The sequence below is a fragment of the Populus alba genome, chromosome 4, assembly GCF_005239225.2.
Source record: "Populus alba chromosome 4, ASM523922v2, whole genome shotgun sequence".
In the NCBI taxonomy this organism is placed as follows: domain Eukaryota; kingdom Viridiplantae; phylum Streptophyta; class Magnoliopsida; order Malpighiales; family Salicaceae; genus Populus; species Populus alba.
The window spans coordinates 8,339,791-8,355,577 of NC_133287.1; the positions used below are offsets into that span (position 1 = coordinate 8,339,791).

Here is a 15,787-nt window from a genome sequence, read left to right on the forward strand (position 1 = left end):
GTTTTGGGTCTTAGACTTAGGCGATTTGGACTCAACCAGGTTAAATATTTTTTTATAGTAAATTTATACAGTATAAATTTACTATAGTATAAATTTACAATAAAAAAAATATTTAACCCGGTTGAGTTCATAACTCAAATGATAGGTTTGACAAGTTAAGCCACAACATTCGAGCTATTATTATTATTATTATTATTATATCATGTTTTTTTTTTTAATTGATATCTATTTTTAATATGTTTTTTAAAATTTATTTTTTAATTAATATAACTCATTTGTGATTTTGTTTTTGCTTATTTAACCTTTTTTTGATATAGATTTTTTAAGTTAGGCGTGTTCTTTATGAAAGCCTGATGTAGGTTTGCATCAAAAAATCATTTTTATGGTTTGCTTGTGGCTTTGCCGGCATTCTAGTGTTTCTTTTGATGCTATTGTTTTACTGAGGATTTTGCATCATTTTCCTTACAAAAGTTCTACTGGTATATGTGTTGCTGTAAAGCTCTGCAAGAAGAATTGAAGGAACAAACAAAGGACGTGGATACAGCTCCATCCAAGGAGGTTTCCTTGTACGTTCTGGTGTGGCATGGGAGAGGTAGGAATGCAAGAAAGCTCCTTATATTCCTTAGACATTGTGCTGACTAATTTCGATTTCAAAATATGTTGAGTAACGTAAAAGAATTTGTTGGGGGAGGCCTCTTCTCATAAAGATTCATCTATTTTCAGAGTGTACAAGAAATGGGCACCTTCGATGGTTGGAGTCGAGGGGAGTGCTTATCTTTCACGAAGTTCGCAACAACATGAATGCTCTTGGTGGATGGAGGGTGGCAATTGTCTTTAAAAAATAACTATCTTCTTAGTTTTTTTAAAAAAAGAATTCGTTTCAAAATAAAACTCAGTACAAGCTAAGGTTTTGTATTGAAATTTATTATTTATTTGTTGAAAAATAGTTTTTTTTAGAAAATAAATTCCAGAAAAGTAAAATTTTTCTTTGAAGTAACAAATATACTCTTAGTTAACCATTAATCAAGCTAGATTTTATAAGAAAGTGTGTAGTTACTTGTTGAAAAATACTAAAACAATTATTCAATGTACAAGTTTTCAGCTTTCACTTACTATTAACTATGCTTTTTTGCATTTTTAATTACAATCTCATAATAATGACATTAAAAAAAATGCAACGTCTTACGTAAGAAGGAAGATTCCCGACGGATGCCAAGGTTAGTAATCTTGCCCCGCAGCACCATGGCCACACAAATTAATAGAGCTTTACTGGACACGGCATGAATGGCCTAGGACAGCTTACATTTGTCCTCCTCTCCTAGTTAGTTACTGGTAATAGATTACATTATCTACTATATGTTTAGCAATAATTCCCAATTAATTACAGCAACTTGTTGTCATCTTGTACGTAGTTAGCACGACTCAAGGAAAACATATAAAAATGAACTCAATCCGTACCAAAAGGAATGTATATCCCAAATGTCCACTTGTGTTTTAATCGTTATCAAGGGAAGAATTAACTAAATTGTCAGAAGAACGAAAGAGAAATAATTAAGAACACAAAAATTAGTAATGCGGGTGACTAAACAAGAGCACAAATCGGTCGAGTTCTCTCATGGGAAACTTAGGAAATGCAATGTTTGATTACTATCTAGAACATGAAAGATTTATTTCATGTTTTTGTATCTTTTTTATTATTATTTTAGAACACTCACCGAAACCAAATACATACGGTCCGCTAAAGGCCGCACAAACAGATTCACGTAAACCAGCAAGAGCAAATAAAACAACTCTTGTCTCTCTATATATAAATAAACCCTACACTTCTTATGCTTATATTCTTCTTCTAAACGATAACCTCAGCACGCGTATCTCCCTGTCTTCTTCATTTTTCATTCCTTTTTGGATGGTTGAAACAAGATCTATAACCTTTTTGATGCACTTTCTCTCCACTCTTTCTTCTCAGAGAGGTTTTGCTCGTTCTCTTCACGGGCTTATCTTCCACTTTGGCTCTGGCAAGCAAGCCTGGTGCTATCGTTGCCTTGGCCTTGATCCCTAAAGAAAACCTCACAAGATTAGTTGTTTTGTCTTCTTTTTTTTGTTTTTTTGATTGAAACCCTCAGCTTCTTTTTTCTTTTTTCTTTGAGCTATATATCTTGCTTTTTCATCAAAGAAAGGCTGCAAAAATGGAAAAGATGAAGAGAAATGTGAGCGAGAAAATGATGTTAAAAAAGCAGATAAAGAATAAGAAAGGTGATGACAAGAAGAATAGGTTCTTGGTAAGTGTCAGTTTTCTTGGGAGTGCAGGGCCTATAAGGTTTGTGGTTAATGGGGATGATCTTGTTTCTGGGGTCATTGACACTGCTTTGAAGACGTATGCCCGTGCAGGCCGGCTCCCTGTTCTTGGCTTAGATGTCAATAAATTCTTCCTCTACTGTACTAATCCAGCTTCAGATGGTATTTTCACTTGCCCTTTCTTGAAAATTTCACGATTGTTTTTTGTTTTTATTTTTATTTTTTGCCTTGAATTCTTTCCTTATTTTCTCTTTATTTGATATAAATATTGATCATTGCTTCTCATCTATATATAAAAAAAATACTGGGATTTGTATTGTAATATAGGATCAACAGAGTTTCATGTCTAAACTCGATTTGAGTGAGATTTCAAGTCTAAATTTCTCGATTTAAGCTATCAGATCTCATTGGGTTTCACTTGTTCAATTCCACGAGCTGTTTTTTTTCAAAGACTTTAATATATACTTTAGTAGTTATGTTAAATAAAATAATAGGTAGGTCGGGCCGGTAAAATCATTTTGTTTTTGTTTTTTTCATGTAGCGTTGAATCCACGGGAGCCAATAGGTTCCCAAGAGGGAAGGAATTTTGTGCTGTGCAAGAAACAGCTGCAACCACAGATGACAGAAATGAGATCAGACATGGTAGCAAAAAAACCATCTGGGTGGAAGGCATTGAAGACTGCATTTCTTCCCATATGGGGATTGGTTGGTACTTGAAAATGTCAATCTTACAATAATTAAATAACAGTATCAAGCATGCTTAATTATGTCTCTGATTGTGACTTTGGTCAGGCGTGAGTTCCACCTCACAAGTCTACTATTTCGATGCTTTTCTGGAGCATATACTAGAGACAATATTAATATGTTGTAAAAATGAGAGCATATATATGTCTCTCTCTCTATATATATATATATATATATCAAATAATGTATGTTTTCATTATTGGCAAACGAATGGCATCTTTGGCATCATGCTAGTTCTTGTAATCTAATCTTGACTCTTGAATTTTGATTATTGGTATCTTAATGATCCTTTTTATATTTTTGTTGTTTCGAAAGAGACGGCCAGGAAAATATTTAAGTGGATTACATAGATGATGATAAAAATTAAGAAGAAGAAGAAGAAGAAGAAGAAGAAGAAGAAGAAGAAGAAGAAGAGAATATCACTTTTTCTATTTCAAAAGTTTATTTTGAAAAAAATTTTTATTTATTTTATTTTTTATCATTTTGATATATTGAAGTCAAAAATTTTTTTTAAATAAAATTATTTTTGAATTTAACGGAGGTTCAGGTTCGATGTTATACTTGAGAGAAAATTCTGGAGAATAATAACTCATTCTTATAGTAACTTTGAAAAAAATAACAGTAAATAATTAAGTTGAATTTAATATTCAAAAAAATGTTTGGAAAAAATAAAATAAAATTCATTTTATGTTTTTTATTACTCCATTACTGTCATGTTATTTCTTTAACGATTTCTCAATAAAAAATATGTGTAGATAAGTATTTTAAGAAATATAATTTTAATATTAAATTTTTCTTTTAAATCAAATGGGTTGGTCTCTAATATATTTTATATTATTTTCAAAGATTGAATTCTATTTGAAATTTAATTATTAACACTTCAAATATTGCACGAATGAAAAGAATATTTTTACTTCGGTTCAAATTATTGTTTTTTTTTTTTTTTTTCCTTCTCGTATCTCTAGATTGAGTATTGGTAACTATTCTTGGAGCACTCTAAAATTTATCAAATCATAAGAAAATAAAATACAAGATGCTGTTACTAGCTAGAGCTTTTTAATTAGCATAAAGGATTGTGCAGTTAATTTCAATAAAATTAATATATAAAGAATGGCTATAGTAGTAGAAGAACCTAGCTGCTTTAACGTTATATGGTGAAGGGTGACAGGTTCAAATTCTTACCTGGTGCAGGTAATTAAGGATCTGAGTAAAATATTAAGGATTTTGGTGTAGTGGGCGTAGTGCAGATAAATAAATTGTTATGCAAAGTAAGTCTGGGACCGAAAGTCACAGACATGATCATTTTTTTATTAATTAGTTTTTGGTAATATAAGCATTATCTTATTGATTTACAAATCATTTGCACCCATTGATGATGGAAATCATATTTTAAATATGATTTAGAAATTTCCCATACACCCAATTGTTAAATATTAATAAATTATATTTTGACCTAGCATAATAGTTTAAGTTTTTTGGATTAAATTGTTTTTTTACATAATATCAGAACCTTGATAACCAAGTAGTCATGAGTTCGAATTTCATCATCATTATTTATTTGATAAAAATCAAATACAAGATAATATGGGTCTGTGTAAGTTTCAAGTCCAAATAACTTTTACTTAAAGAAATGTGTTAGAGAATAATATAAATTATATATTGAGATCTCATCTAATAGTTTAAACTTTTGAATTGAATTGGTTCTTTCACACTAACTCAAACTCTTTATTTACTTTTTTTTTAAAAAAAAACACCCTTCCCAATTTGGTTAATAAATAATAGGAAATGGGTAACAAGTTGAGGAGGCAAGGGAATGTCTCTCAAGGCCTCGAGGAGTAGTCTCACGAGAAAAGGCACATTCGGGCAACCTAAAATCCAAGTTCACGAAGTCTTTTCTAGTTAGCACTTAGCAATGTGTAGAAGTTAGTACACATGATTATAGTTGTCTGGACCGACTCGAAAATATTGTTTTAAAATTATTAATAAGTCGTTGGGTTAATCTGTAAATTATTGGGTCAATTATTTATTAGGTCAACTAAATTACAGATGAACCTATCAAGTTAATATATTGTTTTTCTATTGTTTAAGTTAGATATTAACCTGTGAAACTAAGTCTGGATTAATAATAATATCTATAATAACCTATTCATGACTCCTTTACACTTTTTTTTTTTGGATTCGTAGAAAAGCACACTTTGTGGATCCAAGTAAGTAAGTGATTATCTCTGGCTCTTATAAAAAATACATGCCATGACTCCTTTACACATGTATGTGTAAAAACAAATCCATAAATTTAATTCAGGCTTGTAGCTTTCTAAGATTATTTAACATTTTTGCATTTATCTTTTATTTTTTAATTTCATGTCATAAATTTGCATCTATATTTCATCCAACAAGTAGAAATATCCTTATTCTTACAATGTATTTTTCTTCGTATTTTAACCATATATATTTTTATCTTACTTTTGACCTATTATTTTTGTAACAGAAAGGTAAAAACAACCATAAATTTAATTTAAAGGATAAAATTAAAAAATATTATTATTATTAAATTTTAAAAATTATTATAACTATTGAAAAAAACAATAAATTTAATTTAAAGGATTGAAAATTATAAGTATTGGGTAATGCAATCTTAATATATATATATATATATATATATATATATATATTATTAGATAATTGGTCTGGTAAGATAACCTTCAAGTTACTTGCGACTGAAAAGGGTTGTAATATTTAAAAAATGTGATTCTTATTAATGTTATTATTATTTTTATGATTATTAATATTATTATTATTATTATTATTATTAATTAGATTTTTTATTTTAACATGTTTATCAAATCTAAGTTATTTGAGAAACAAACCCAAGTAATAATCTAAAATGGGTCTAATTGAAAATTACTAGAAATTAAAGCCCAATAAAAACAATAGCTACAGTGAAGCATGTAGGAAGGTATTAAAATCCTTTGACCTTGTTATCAAAAACCATCCCTCCCTCCTTGCCCGGTAACGTAAGTGCTTTAATTGTCCGTAACTTAAGGCAGTTGATAAGATTCGTTGATTTTTTTCTATATTTTTTAATTTTAAAAAAACAATACGATATTTGTTTTCAAATAAATTTCAAATTTATGTTTTAATTAGTTTGTGATATTTTTTAATAATATTGAATGTGTTTAGTTTTTAAAGAGGTAATTATAATTCATTTGTGATATTTATTTAATTTTATATTTATTAATTATTTTTTAATATTGGTTTTTTTATAAGATTTGTCATATGTGTAACCTTGTATTTTTTTTATTCAATAAATTTGATGTGTATGTTATTTTTTATTATAAATTTTCATAATAAATTTATTTGGATGGAGAAATTCATTAAAACAACGATCCATTAAAGAGGTTTTTTTAGTATTCAGAATTTGGCGTCGCTAGAAAGAGAATAGCAAGTGTCAGCTACATTTCATAAGACGCAACGTAAATCCATGACGATTGGAATCTTCGTCATCTTTGCCGTCACTTATTGGTGACACAAATAACTCACTCCCTCAACCTTGCCAAGAAGGTGGTTACTTAATTTCTTCAAGTCATTAGATTCCTATTCCTTATTTAGGCGAAAGATTTTTCATCCTAACCGTATTATTTATAGAAAATATGTTGTCGATGCCAATTTTCTGTAGAGTGAGTTTATTTTTAGAAATCCTCTTTAAAATTTAAAGCTTGTTTCGCTCTCTATTTCTCAAACTTTTTTTTTTTTTGTTTTCAAACAAAGTAATTAAAGGTATAAAAAAATATTTAGAAGGAATCTTAAAAATTAGATAGTCTTTTGAGTGAGAAATGTAATTTTTATAGAAACAAATTAAAAGATATATTATATATATAAAAAAAACACTAAAAGAGATTAGAAAATTATTGTAGCCTATGAAAGAGAACGTCGTGGATTCACATGTTTTTTTTTTTAATAATATATTTTTTATTTAAACCTTTTACATTAGATTATTTTGAGATATAGTTATGTTATCTGTTTGTTAGCTTGATATTAGATGCTCGCGGTGTTGAAAAATGAATTTGATTCTCAGTTAAGGCTTGATTTAGAAAAAATAAATGAAATTAAAATGAATTAAAACAATTGAAGTTATGGAAAACAAATTTGAACACTAAACAAGTATTGAGCCCTATTTTATGGCAAACATCGGGAACGAAATTGCACGGCCAGGGGAGAGTTTCATCCTTTTTTTTCTTTTTAGTTTGATCATTTTACATGAAGTTTTTTTTTTAGATTGGACTTGATCTTTTTTTCCCCTTAAATATAAGGATCCCACATTGTTGAGAAAAACTTTCTAACATGCATTTGATACTCAATGTAGGAAAAAAAAACAACAACTATATTGATCTAAAACAATTAAGGCTTGAAGGATCACTTAAAAAAAATAAAAAACTCCAGGAATTACAAAAGACAAGTATGGTACTTTGTTAAGACGTGTAATGTACACACTACAATGTAGGAAGAGGTTGTCATGCTCTAGCAGCACGTTCGATGTAAGATCCCACATCGGCGGGTGAGGGGTGTGTTGCTGGCCTTATAAGTGGTGCTGGTTGCCAACTTGTTATACGCGTTTTGGGACGTCAGGCTTAGAAGTGGGCTCGCGTCACCAGGAACAAAATCGTGAGGGCAGTAAGGCCCAAAGCGGACAATATATGGCAAGTTGGGCTGGGGCGTTACATTTGGTATCAGGGCCAACCTCACTGGCTGTCCGGTTGTGTCGACGGGGTCGTCGGGCTCCTTAAGGGGGGTGGATTGTAAGATCCCACATCGGCGGGTGAGGGGTGTGTTGCTGGCCTTATAAGTGGTGCTGGTTGCCAACTTGTTATACGCGTTTTGGGACGTCAGGCTCAGAAGTGGGCTCGCATTACCAAGAACAAAACCGTGAGGGCGGTAAGGCCCAAAGTGGACAATATATGGCAAGTTGGGTCGGGCCGTTACATTCGACCTCTTTCAGTGTCTCAATGCCACTTTACAAGATTGAGTTGGACCATTCAACAAGATTCATTTGGCGGTAGGGCACATGTTCATGGAAGAGTGACAGTGAGTCTTCAATGACCTTTTCTTTCTCCTCTCCTTAGAATTAGCGTTAGTCTGTCCAAGTTGAAGGCTTCCTGTCATTTTTTTTAAAAAAATTTGATTCTTATTTTATTTTGTTGTTGTTTGTTTTGTTTTCAATCCGTTTTTAAAATTGATTTTTTTTAATTTAATCCCTCAACACTTGATTTTATTTAATTTTTATATCAAATTTGATTATCATTTCTTTGGTTGCGTATTATTCTATTTTAAGGTCCTTTTCTTAATTGAATTGTTCTTTTCAATTTCATTTCATTTTATTTTTATGTTAAATTTGGTTCTTATTTTTATTGATATTTGTTTTATTTTGGATCCTTTTTTTTATTGATTTTTATTTTAATTTCATTCCTCAATATTTGGTTGATTGAGAATTTGATTTTCATGATTTTTTTTTAGTTTATCTTATATGATGTAGTCCCACTTCATGACCCGAGTCACTAATTTAAAAGATTTGCATAAATTGACTTTTATTTTTTTTCTCAGTTCTTTTTTAGAATTAATTTTTTCCGAGGCCTCGAGGAGTAGTCTCACGAGAAAAGGCACATTCGGGCAACCTAAAATCCAAGTTCACGAAGTCTTTTCTAGTTAACAATGTCTAGAAGTTAATACATATGATTATAGTTGTCTGGACAGACTCCAAAATATTGTTTTTAAATTATTAAGTCGTTGGGTTAATCTGTAAATTATTGGGTCAATTATTTATTAGGTCAACTAAATTACAGATGAACCTATCAAGTTAATATTTTTTTTTCTATTGTTTAAGTTAGATATTAACCTGTGAAACTAGGTCCGGATTAATAATAATGTTTATAATAACCTATCCCTGACTCCTTTACACGTGTATGTGTAAAAAAGACCCTAGGTAGCTTTGCTAGAGAAATTCTCAATTCAGGCTTGTAGCTTTCTAAGAGTATTTAACATTTTTGCATTTATATGTTATTTTCCAATTTCATTCCATAAATTTGCCTCTATATTTTTTCCACGAAGCAAGAATGTCCTTGCTCTTACAAGGTATTTTTCTTCGTATTTTAACCATATATATTTTTATTTTACTTTAACCTTTTTTTTTTTTTTTTTTTTAACATTGAAAGGTAAAAACATCCATAAATTTAATTTAAAAGGTAAAATTAAAAACTATTATTATTATTATTATTAAATTTTAAAAAATATTATAACTATTGAAAAAAAACCATAAATTTAATTTAAAAGATTTAAAATTATAAGTACTTGGATCATACAATTTTAATATTATTATTAATATTATAAATATATATATTTTTTTACTATTATTAGATACTTGGGTCTAGCAGGACAGCTAGACTCAAGTTACTTGCGTCTGAAAAGGGTTGTTATATTCAAAACACGCGAGTCTTATTATTGTTATTATTTTTTTTTTTATTATTAATTAGATTTTTTATTTTATCATATTTATTAGACCCAAGTTATTGGAGAACAAACCCAGATAATAATCTAAAATGGATCCAATTGAAAATTATTAGAAATTAAAGTCCAATAAAAACAATAGCTACAGTGAATCATGTAGGAAGTTATTCAAATCCTTGGACCTTGTTATCCAAAACCATCCCTCCCTCCTTGCCCGGCAACATAAGTGCTTTAATTGGCTGTAATTTAAGGTAGTAGATAAGATTCTATAATATAATTTATATAATTGTATAACAAATTTGACAAAGAACCAATTCATGAGACTCGCACTTGGTAGAAGTAATTATGGTGATAATGAGCATATTTGTAAGTATAATTGTGATTTTTTTAAAGTGTTTTTTTATTTAGAAATATATTAAAATAATTTTTTTTATTTTAAATTTTTTTTTAAATCAATATATTAAAATGATCTAAAAAAATTTAATTTAAAGTAAAAAAAAAAAAAAAAATTAATTTTTTTAAAAGTGCATTTAAAATGCCAAAAAAACATATTTGAGATGTTGTGTGTGCTGAATAGTAATTATTTGTCACTGCCTCAGCAAAGGCCAACCACCAAACATCTTCCATAGTTTGCCGTGTTTTCAAGTTAGATAACTCATTCCTATCCATATTTAAATTCATATATTCACAAAAAATTTTCCCTTTTGCTTTTTATTTGTCACGGCTAAGGCATATTTGGATGCTTGATGTATTAATATTATGCTTTCTTTGGAACTTATTGTATAAGGTGCTTCATATTAGGGTTAATTAGGTCCAGTCCAGGTTATTGAACTATTCATAAGGAAATTAAGGCCCGTATGGAGGTGCAATTGCTCTAATCAAAGTAATTAAATCTAGACCGGTTAATGACCCGATCCAAGTTACTGGCTAAGAATTGAACATATTAACCCAGATCAAATAAAATAGTATAGTTTCATTTAAAAAAATCAAAACGATATTTTAATAGGAAAAAAAAAAGAGTCAAGTTGAGTTTTATTCGAGTTAATTAGATTATATTAAGTCAACTTTGATTTGATTTTTTTTAAAACCGACTAGAGTTAGGAGTCAAATCAACCAAGTAAACTTGTCGGATTCAGTTTAATAATTGTGAATTTGAGTGATAGACATTTACTATGTCCATTATAGATTAGGCTTCATAATTGTGGATTTGAGTGATAGACCTATACAGTATTCATTATACATAAAACTAAAATGTGTGGTGTTTTTTACTGTTCACAAAAAATATTGTTCACCCTCATATTTTACTGTGAATTACTGTCACACGTGTGCAGTGTTGCGGCGAAATTATATTTCCACTTCAAGTCTAAAATGTAATGTTCAATATCTATCTGGAAAATATAGGGAGACAAGAAATTCTTGTCTTTTATCAGTGAAAAATGGATTGGGATTTGCCACATAGTATTTTGGTCACTAGAAATCCTAACTAGTCTTAAAGATCGGGTACGGGGACTGATTGCGTAAAGGGAAGGTATTAGCACCCCAAATACGCCTTACCTAAGGTAAGCTGCATTGTTTGATTGTCTGATAAAAAGCTAAGGTGTTATCCTATTTCAATTGTTGGTCTATTTATGACTCAAGAAAAGTTCTCCTCAATAAGAAGGTCCTTATCTTATCGGGTAAAATCGTAACCGTTCTAACGTCTATAAAAAAACTATATTTTTAATATCAGGAATACGTTTTACGTATAAATTCGTAATCCCTAATACTAAAAGAAGACAAAAAGATTTTTTTAGAATTTTTGAAATATTGGCATAGTTCTTGTGGTTCTAACAAACTTGTTGTTAAAGCCAAAATGCATGCTAATACAAATATTTTTTTTTAAATTTCTTTTGTTGTATAAAAATATGATGTGATGATTTTTTTATTTTTTATTTTGGAGAGACTAGGCCGTATGCATTAAAACAAATATATATATATATATATATATATATATATATATATATATATATATAATTATTTTTTTGATGTCTTGATGAAAATCGGTATTTTAATATTGGATTTGTATCTTTACGGTATAAAAATACAAACCAATATTAAGCCATTTTGATAAAAATACGCAGGATCAACAATATTTTTCAAGGATTTTTCAGAATTTTTTTTAATTTATATATATATATATATATATATATATATATATATATATAAATAATATAAAAACATTATAATAAATAATATATAATATTAGATGGGCCGGACTCAGCCCAAAGGGGTTTGGGCCGATCTCGGCCCAACAAAATCTTTCTTTTTAATCTGGGCCAGATCCGGCCCAGAATACAATATAGCTAGGCCAGAACCAACTTGGCCCAGAGAAGAAAAAAAAACAAATGCTGGGCCAGAATCAGCCTGGCCTAGCGACATAACTGACGTGGGGGGAGGGGGAATTATTTACCCCTCTCCCCTCCTGCATGCAGAACACTATTTGTTCTGCATGTAGGAACGAACCAACAAAAATGCAAACAATGGAGGGGAAGAAGAACTTACCAATCGCAGAGGAGGCAGTGGCTTGCTGATCGGACTATTTCGCTGGTGGTGCTGTGGTGGAGGCTGGTGACGGTGTCGTGGCTCACGGACGGCGGCTCTAAGCGGCGGTGCTGCTGTTCAAGCGGCGAAGAGAGAGAGATTTCTTCCTCTTCCCCTCTTATCTGGTTTTTTCGTTCTTTCTTTCTCTGTTTCGTTTACCCGTGATTATCCTTTTGTCCTCTCGATTTTGTTTTAAAAAAACTTTCCTCCCCGATTTCAAACTTTCCTTCAGTCTTTCCTTTCTCTCTCTATTTCATTTCTCTCTTTGGCTCGTTCTGTCCTTCTTGGTTCCTCCCTTGGTTTGTTCTCTCCGTTCGTTTCCCCCCCCCCTCACGTGCTGGCGTTCGGTCTCCATTTATAGGGGCAATGGGAGCGGGGCAGTGCCGGTCGGTTGACCAGTGGGTGCGACTGGCAAGGCGCGGCTCCCCTGGTTTCTCATCATCAAAGGGCGTAGGGCTTCGGGTCTTGGTAGAGCACGCAGGGAGAGAGAGAGAGGCAGGAAGAGTTAAAGAGAAAAAACAAAAGCTTTCCTTCTTCCCTGCACGTCCAGGGGAATAAGAAAGGGGAACATTATCGTTCAAAACTACACCGTTCTGTCCTTTTTTTTTTTTATATGAAACGACATCGTTTTGGACAAAACGCGTCGTTTCATTTAAATGTGGCGCCAGAATATTTGTTTCCAAATCAGTCCTTAATTTATCCTTTGTTCTATTAAGTCCTCAAATCTAATTTTGATTTTAAGAATTAATTCAATTGTATCCCTGCCAATTTCAGTCTCCGCCCCTATAGTTGGTCATGTTTTTCACTTCAGTCATTGGCCTTTGATTTATGCAATTGAGCCCTCAATTGATCAATAAACTTTCAATTTCTTCAATTAGGCCCCTGAATCAATCAATTACAAACCCTCTATTTACGCGCCTTTTTCAATTTGGTCCTTGGTTTCAGATTTTCTCAATTAAGTCCCTAATTGGCCATTAAACTTCAATATTTATGCAATTAAGCCCCTGATTTGACCTAATCAACTCTTAAAAATTATAATTTGACCCTAGAACTTTAATTTCTTCCAATTAAAACCCAAATTGACTTAAAAATCCATTTTTCTTGCAATCAAACCCTCTATAAATTCAATTAAACCTTCAATCAAATCCAATTAAGTCCATAAACATCCAATTTTGGACTTTTATCCTCAAACTTTAAATTTTCTTTTCCAATAGAGCTCTCATCATTCAAGAATATACTGTCAAAATTTCAATCCTTGTATTTTTAACCTCCTTAATCAATTTTTCTGACCATTTTCTGAGCGCTCCCACCTCCTATTATTTTTTCTAATTTCTTCTGGCTATAGATTTATTTATTTATTTATTATTATTATTATTATTATTATTATTATTATTATTATTATTATTATTATTATTATTATTTTGTTATTATTATATTTTTTTATTTTTATTTTTGTGTGGGGACCAAAAAATGGGTTACAACAATTACAATAGTGAAATTTTTTAAAAAAATTCAATTTGATCCTAAAACTTTTTTTTTATATATAAAATTCAGTCATTTTGAGACCAAATTAAAGCTCATTTGCTTTTCTTTTCTTTTTTTTCTTTTTTTTTTGGTCGAAATGGAGGGTTTGAATTAAAAGAAAGGGGATTGAAGTGAAAAAAATGGGTAAAATAGGTGGCAGATTGAAAATTTCTATTAAAAATTCATTTGAGTCCCCCATTTTTTTTTTATCTATCAGGTAACTAGTCCCTGAAATTCTTTTTTAGTTGGACGAGAGAGAAAAGGTCGCAATATTCCAATTTAGAAAGAAAAGGTATCAGTCGGTGAGGAACCCCACCACCAAAACACCTAAAAAATATGTGTTTTTTCATTTTTCATTTTTTATGTCAAATGGTTTTATATGATAATGAGAGTTAAGATTATGTGTCTATTTTTTACCTTGAAAACACCTAAAAATCATATCTAAGTTCAGGAATTTTTTTTTTTGTTTTGGGTGGATTTCATGAGGGTTTTTTTTTTTTTTTTTTTTTTTTTTGTGGCTATGGATTAGTTTAACAAGGTCTCTAGAGTGTTTTCTATGTATTATAAGCAAAAACCAAAATGGTTAAAATGAGTTTTTCAGTAAAAAAACAAAGAAACATGTTTTTCCCACCATCATAGTAGCCAAATTCAAGAGATAAGCAAAAGATATGTTGTATGCTGATGTAAGCAACGCGTCAAGTTTATATATATAGGGTGGATATCACATCTTCACCCCAATAAACTTAAAAAATATATATAGGCCTGTGCACGAGCCGTTTCTTGATTGGGCCAGGCGCTAGGCCTGGCCAACGAGGCCTAGCAGTGCCTGCCATAATTATTTTTTTAATTTTGATTTTTTAAAAAAAATAATGCATTAGTTGATATTTGTTTTCAAATAAATTTTGGGTTTATATTTTAATTAGTTTGTGATGATTTTTTTTAATAATATTGAGTGTGTTTAGTTTTTAAAAGAGGTAGTTATGATTTATTTGTGATATTTTTTTAATTTTATATAGATTAAATTTTTTTTTAATATTGATTTTTGTATAAGATTTTTTATATGTGTAACCTTGTATTGTTTTTTTATTTTTATTCAATATTTTTGAATTAGAATATTAAAATAATTTAAAAATATAAAAAATAATTTTTTTAAAAAAATCAAAATTTAAATAGAGTGGCTTGGAACGCAGTTCCAAATATAATAGAATATGCCATTTCATTTTCAAATAATTTATTATGTTTAATTTTACTGTACAACGCAACACAGAATAGCAGGAGCTAAACAAGCTCCTAGAAGTGAAGCAGCCTTTTTGTGAGTTCTGAGACAAATTCCCACCTCTAATCCGAAATTCACTGTCTTTTTTTTTTTTTTTTTTTTTTTTCTGTCGAATCCTAATTTATGTACTAAAAAAATCCTTTTCAGTTTTGCTAAAGCACAATCGGGGATTTTAGTCTAATTCTATTTCTTTTTGTATTTTAAAAGTATATTTAAAAAAAATTATTTTTTTCTTTAAATTATTTGAATATGTTGATATTAAAAATAATTTTTAAAAAATAAAATATCTATTTTAATATATTTTTAAATAAAAAATATTTTAAAAAATAACTAGGATCACACTCATACGCTAAACATGAAAACTGGATTTAGAGTTGAATCTTAATTAAAAGCAACAAAATTCTTCAAGGGTATACCTCCTCTTTGATTAAAAAGGTTCGAGGGACTAACGAAGGGAAGCCTAGTATATAGATTTTTTAGTGTAAGATAGTATATAGTTTTATGAACATATATATTCGATATTTTTTTCAACAATAATAGTAAATACGTACACGTATATGACTTATGGAAAAAAGCACATGCCACGCACCTATGACTGTCAGGACACTCAAGTGATAAGGGACAAATTGTTTCATGTTCTTTTTTTTTTTTCTTTTTTTTTCTCATCAATAATAAACACACTTGTGTAAAAAACAAATTAGAAAATAATTTACTACTAACTTCGAAGTTATTACTAACTTTAAAAATAATATGCAATTATCAATATTAAAAATATTATAAATCTTGATTTGGTCAAAGCATCAACTTATTAACTCGTTGATTTAAAATATAATTTAAATTTTATTTTAAATTAAATTGATTAGGAGTTAA

General features: G+C 29.8%; 1 protein-coding gene across 1 annotated transcript; it reads left to right on the forward strand.

The window, feature by feature from the left end:
* Positions 1-1,616: 1,616 nt before the first annotated feature.
* On the forward strand, positions 1,617-3,204 carry LOC118049576 (uncharacterized). The gene is made up of 2 exons (XM_035059615.2): positions 1,617-2,457; positions 2,837-3,204. Exons 1-2 carry the CDS (start codon positions 2,187-2,189, stop codon positions 3,010-3,012), a joined length of 447 nt encoding a protein of 148 aa, XP_034915506.1. The 5' UTR covers positions 1,617-2,186; the 3' UTR covers positions 3,013-3,204.
* The last annotated feature ends 12,583 nt before the right edge of the window (positions 3,205-15,787 follow it).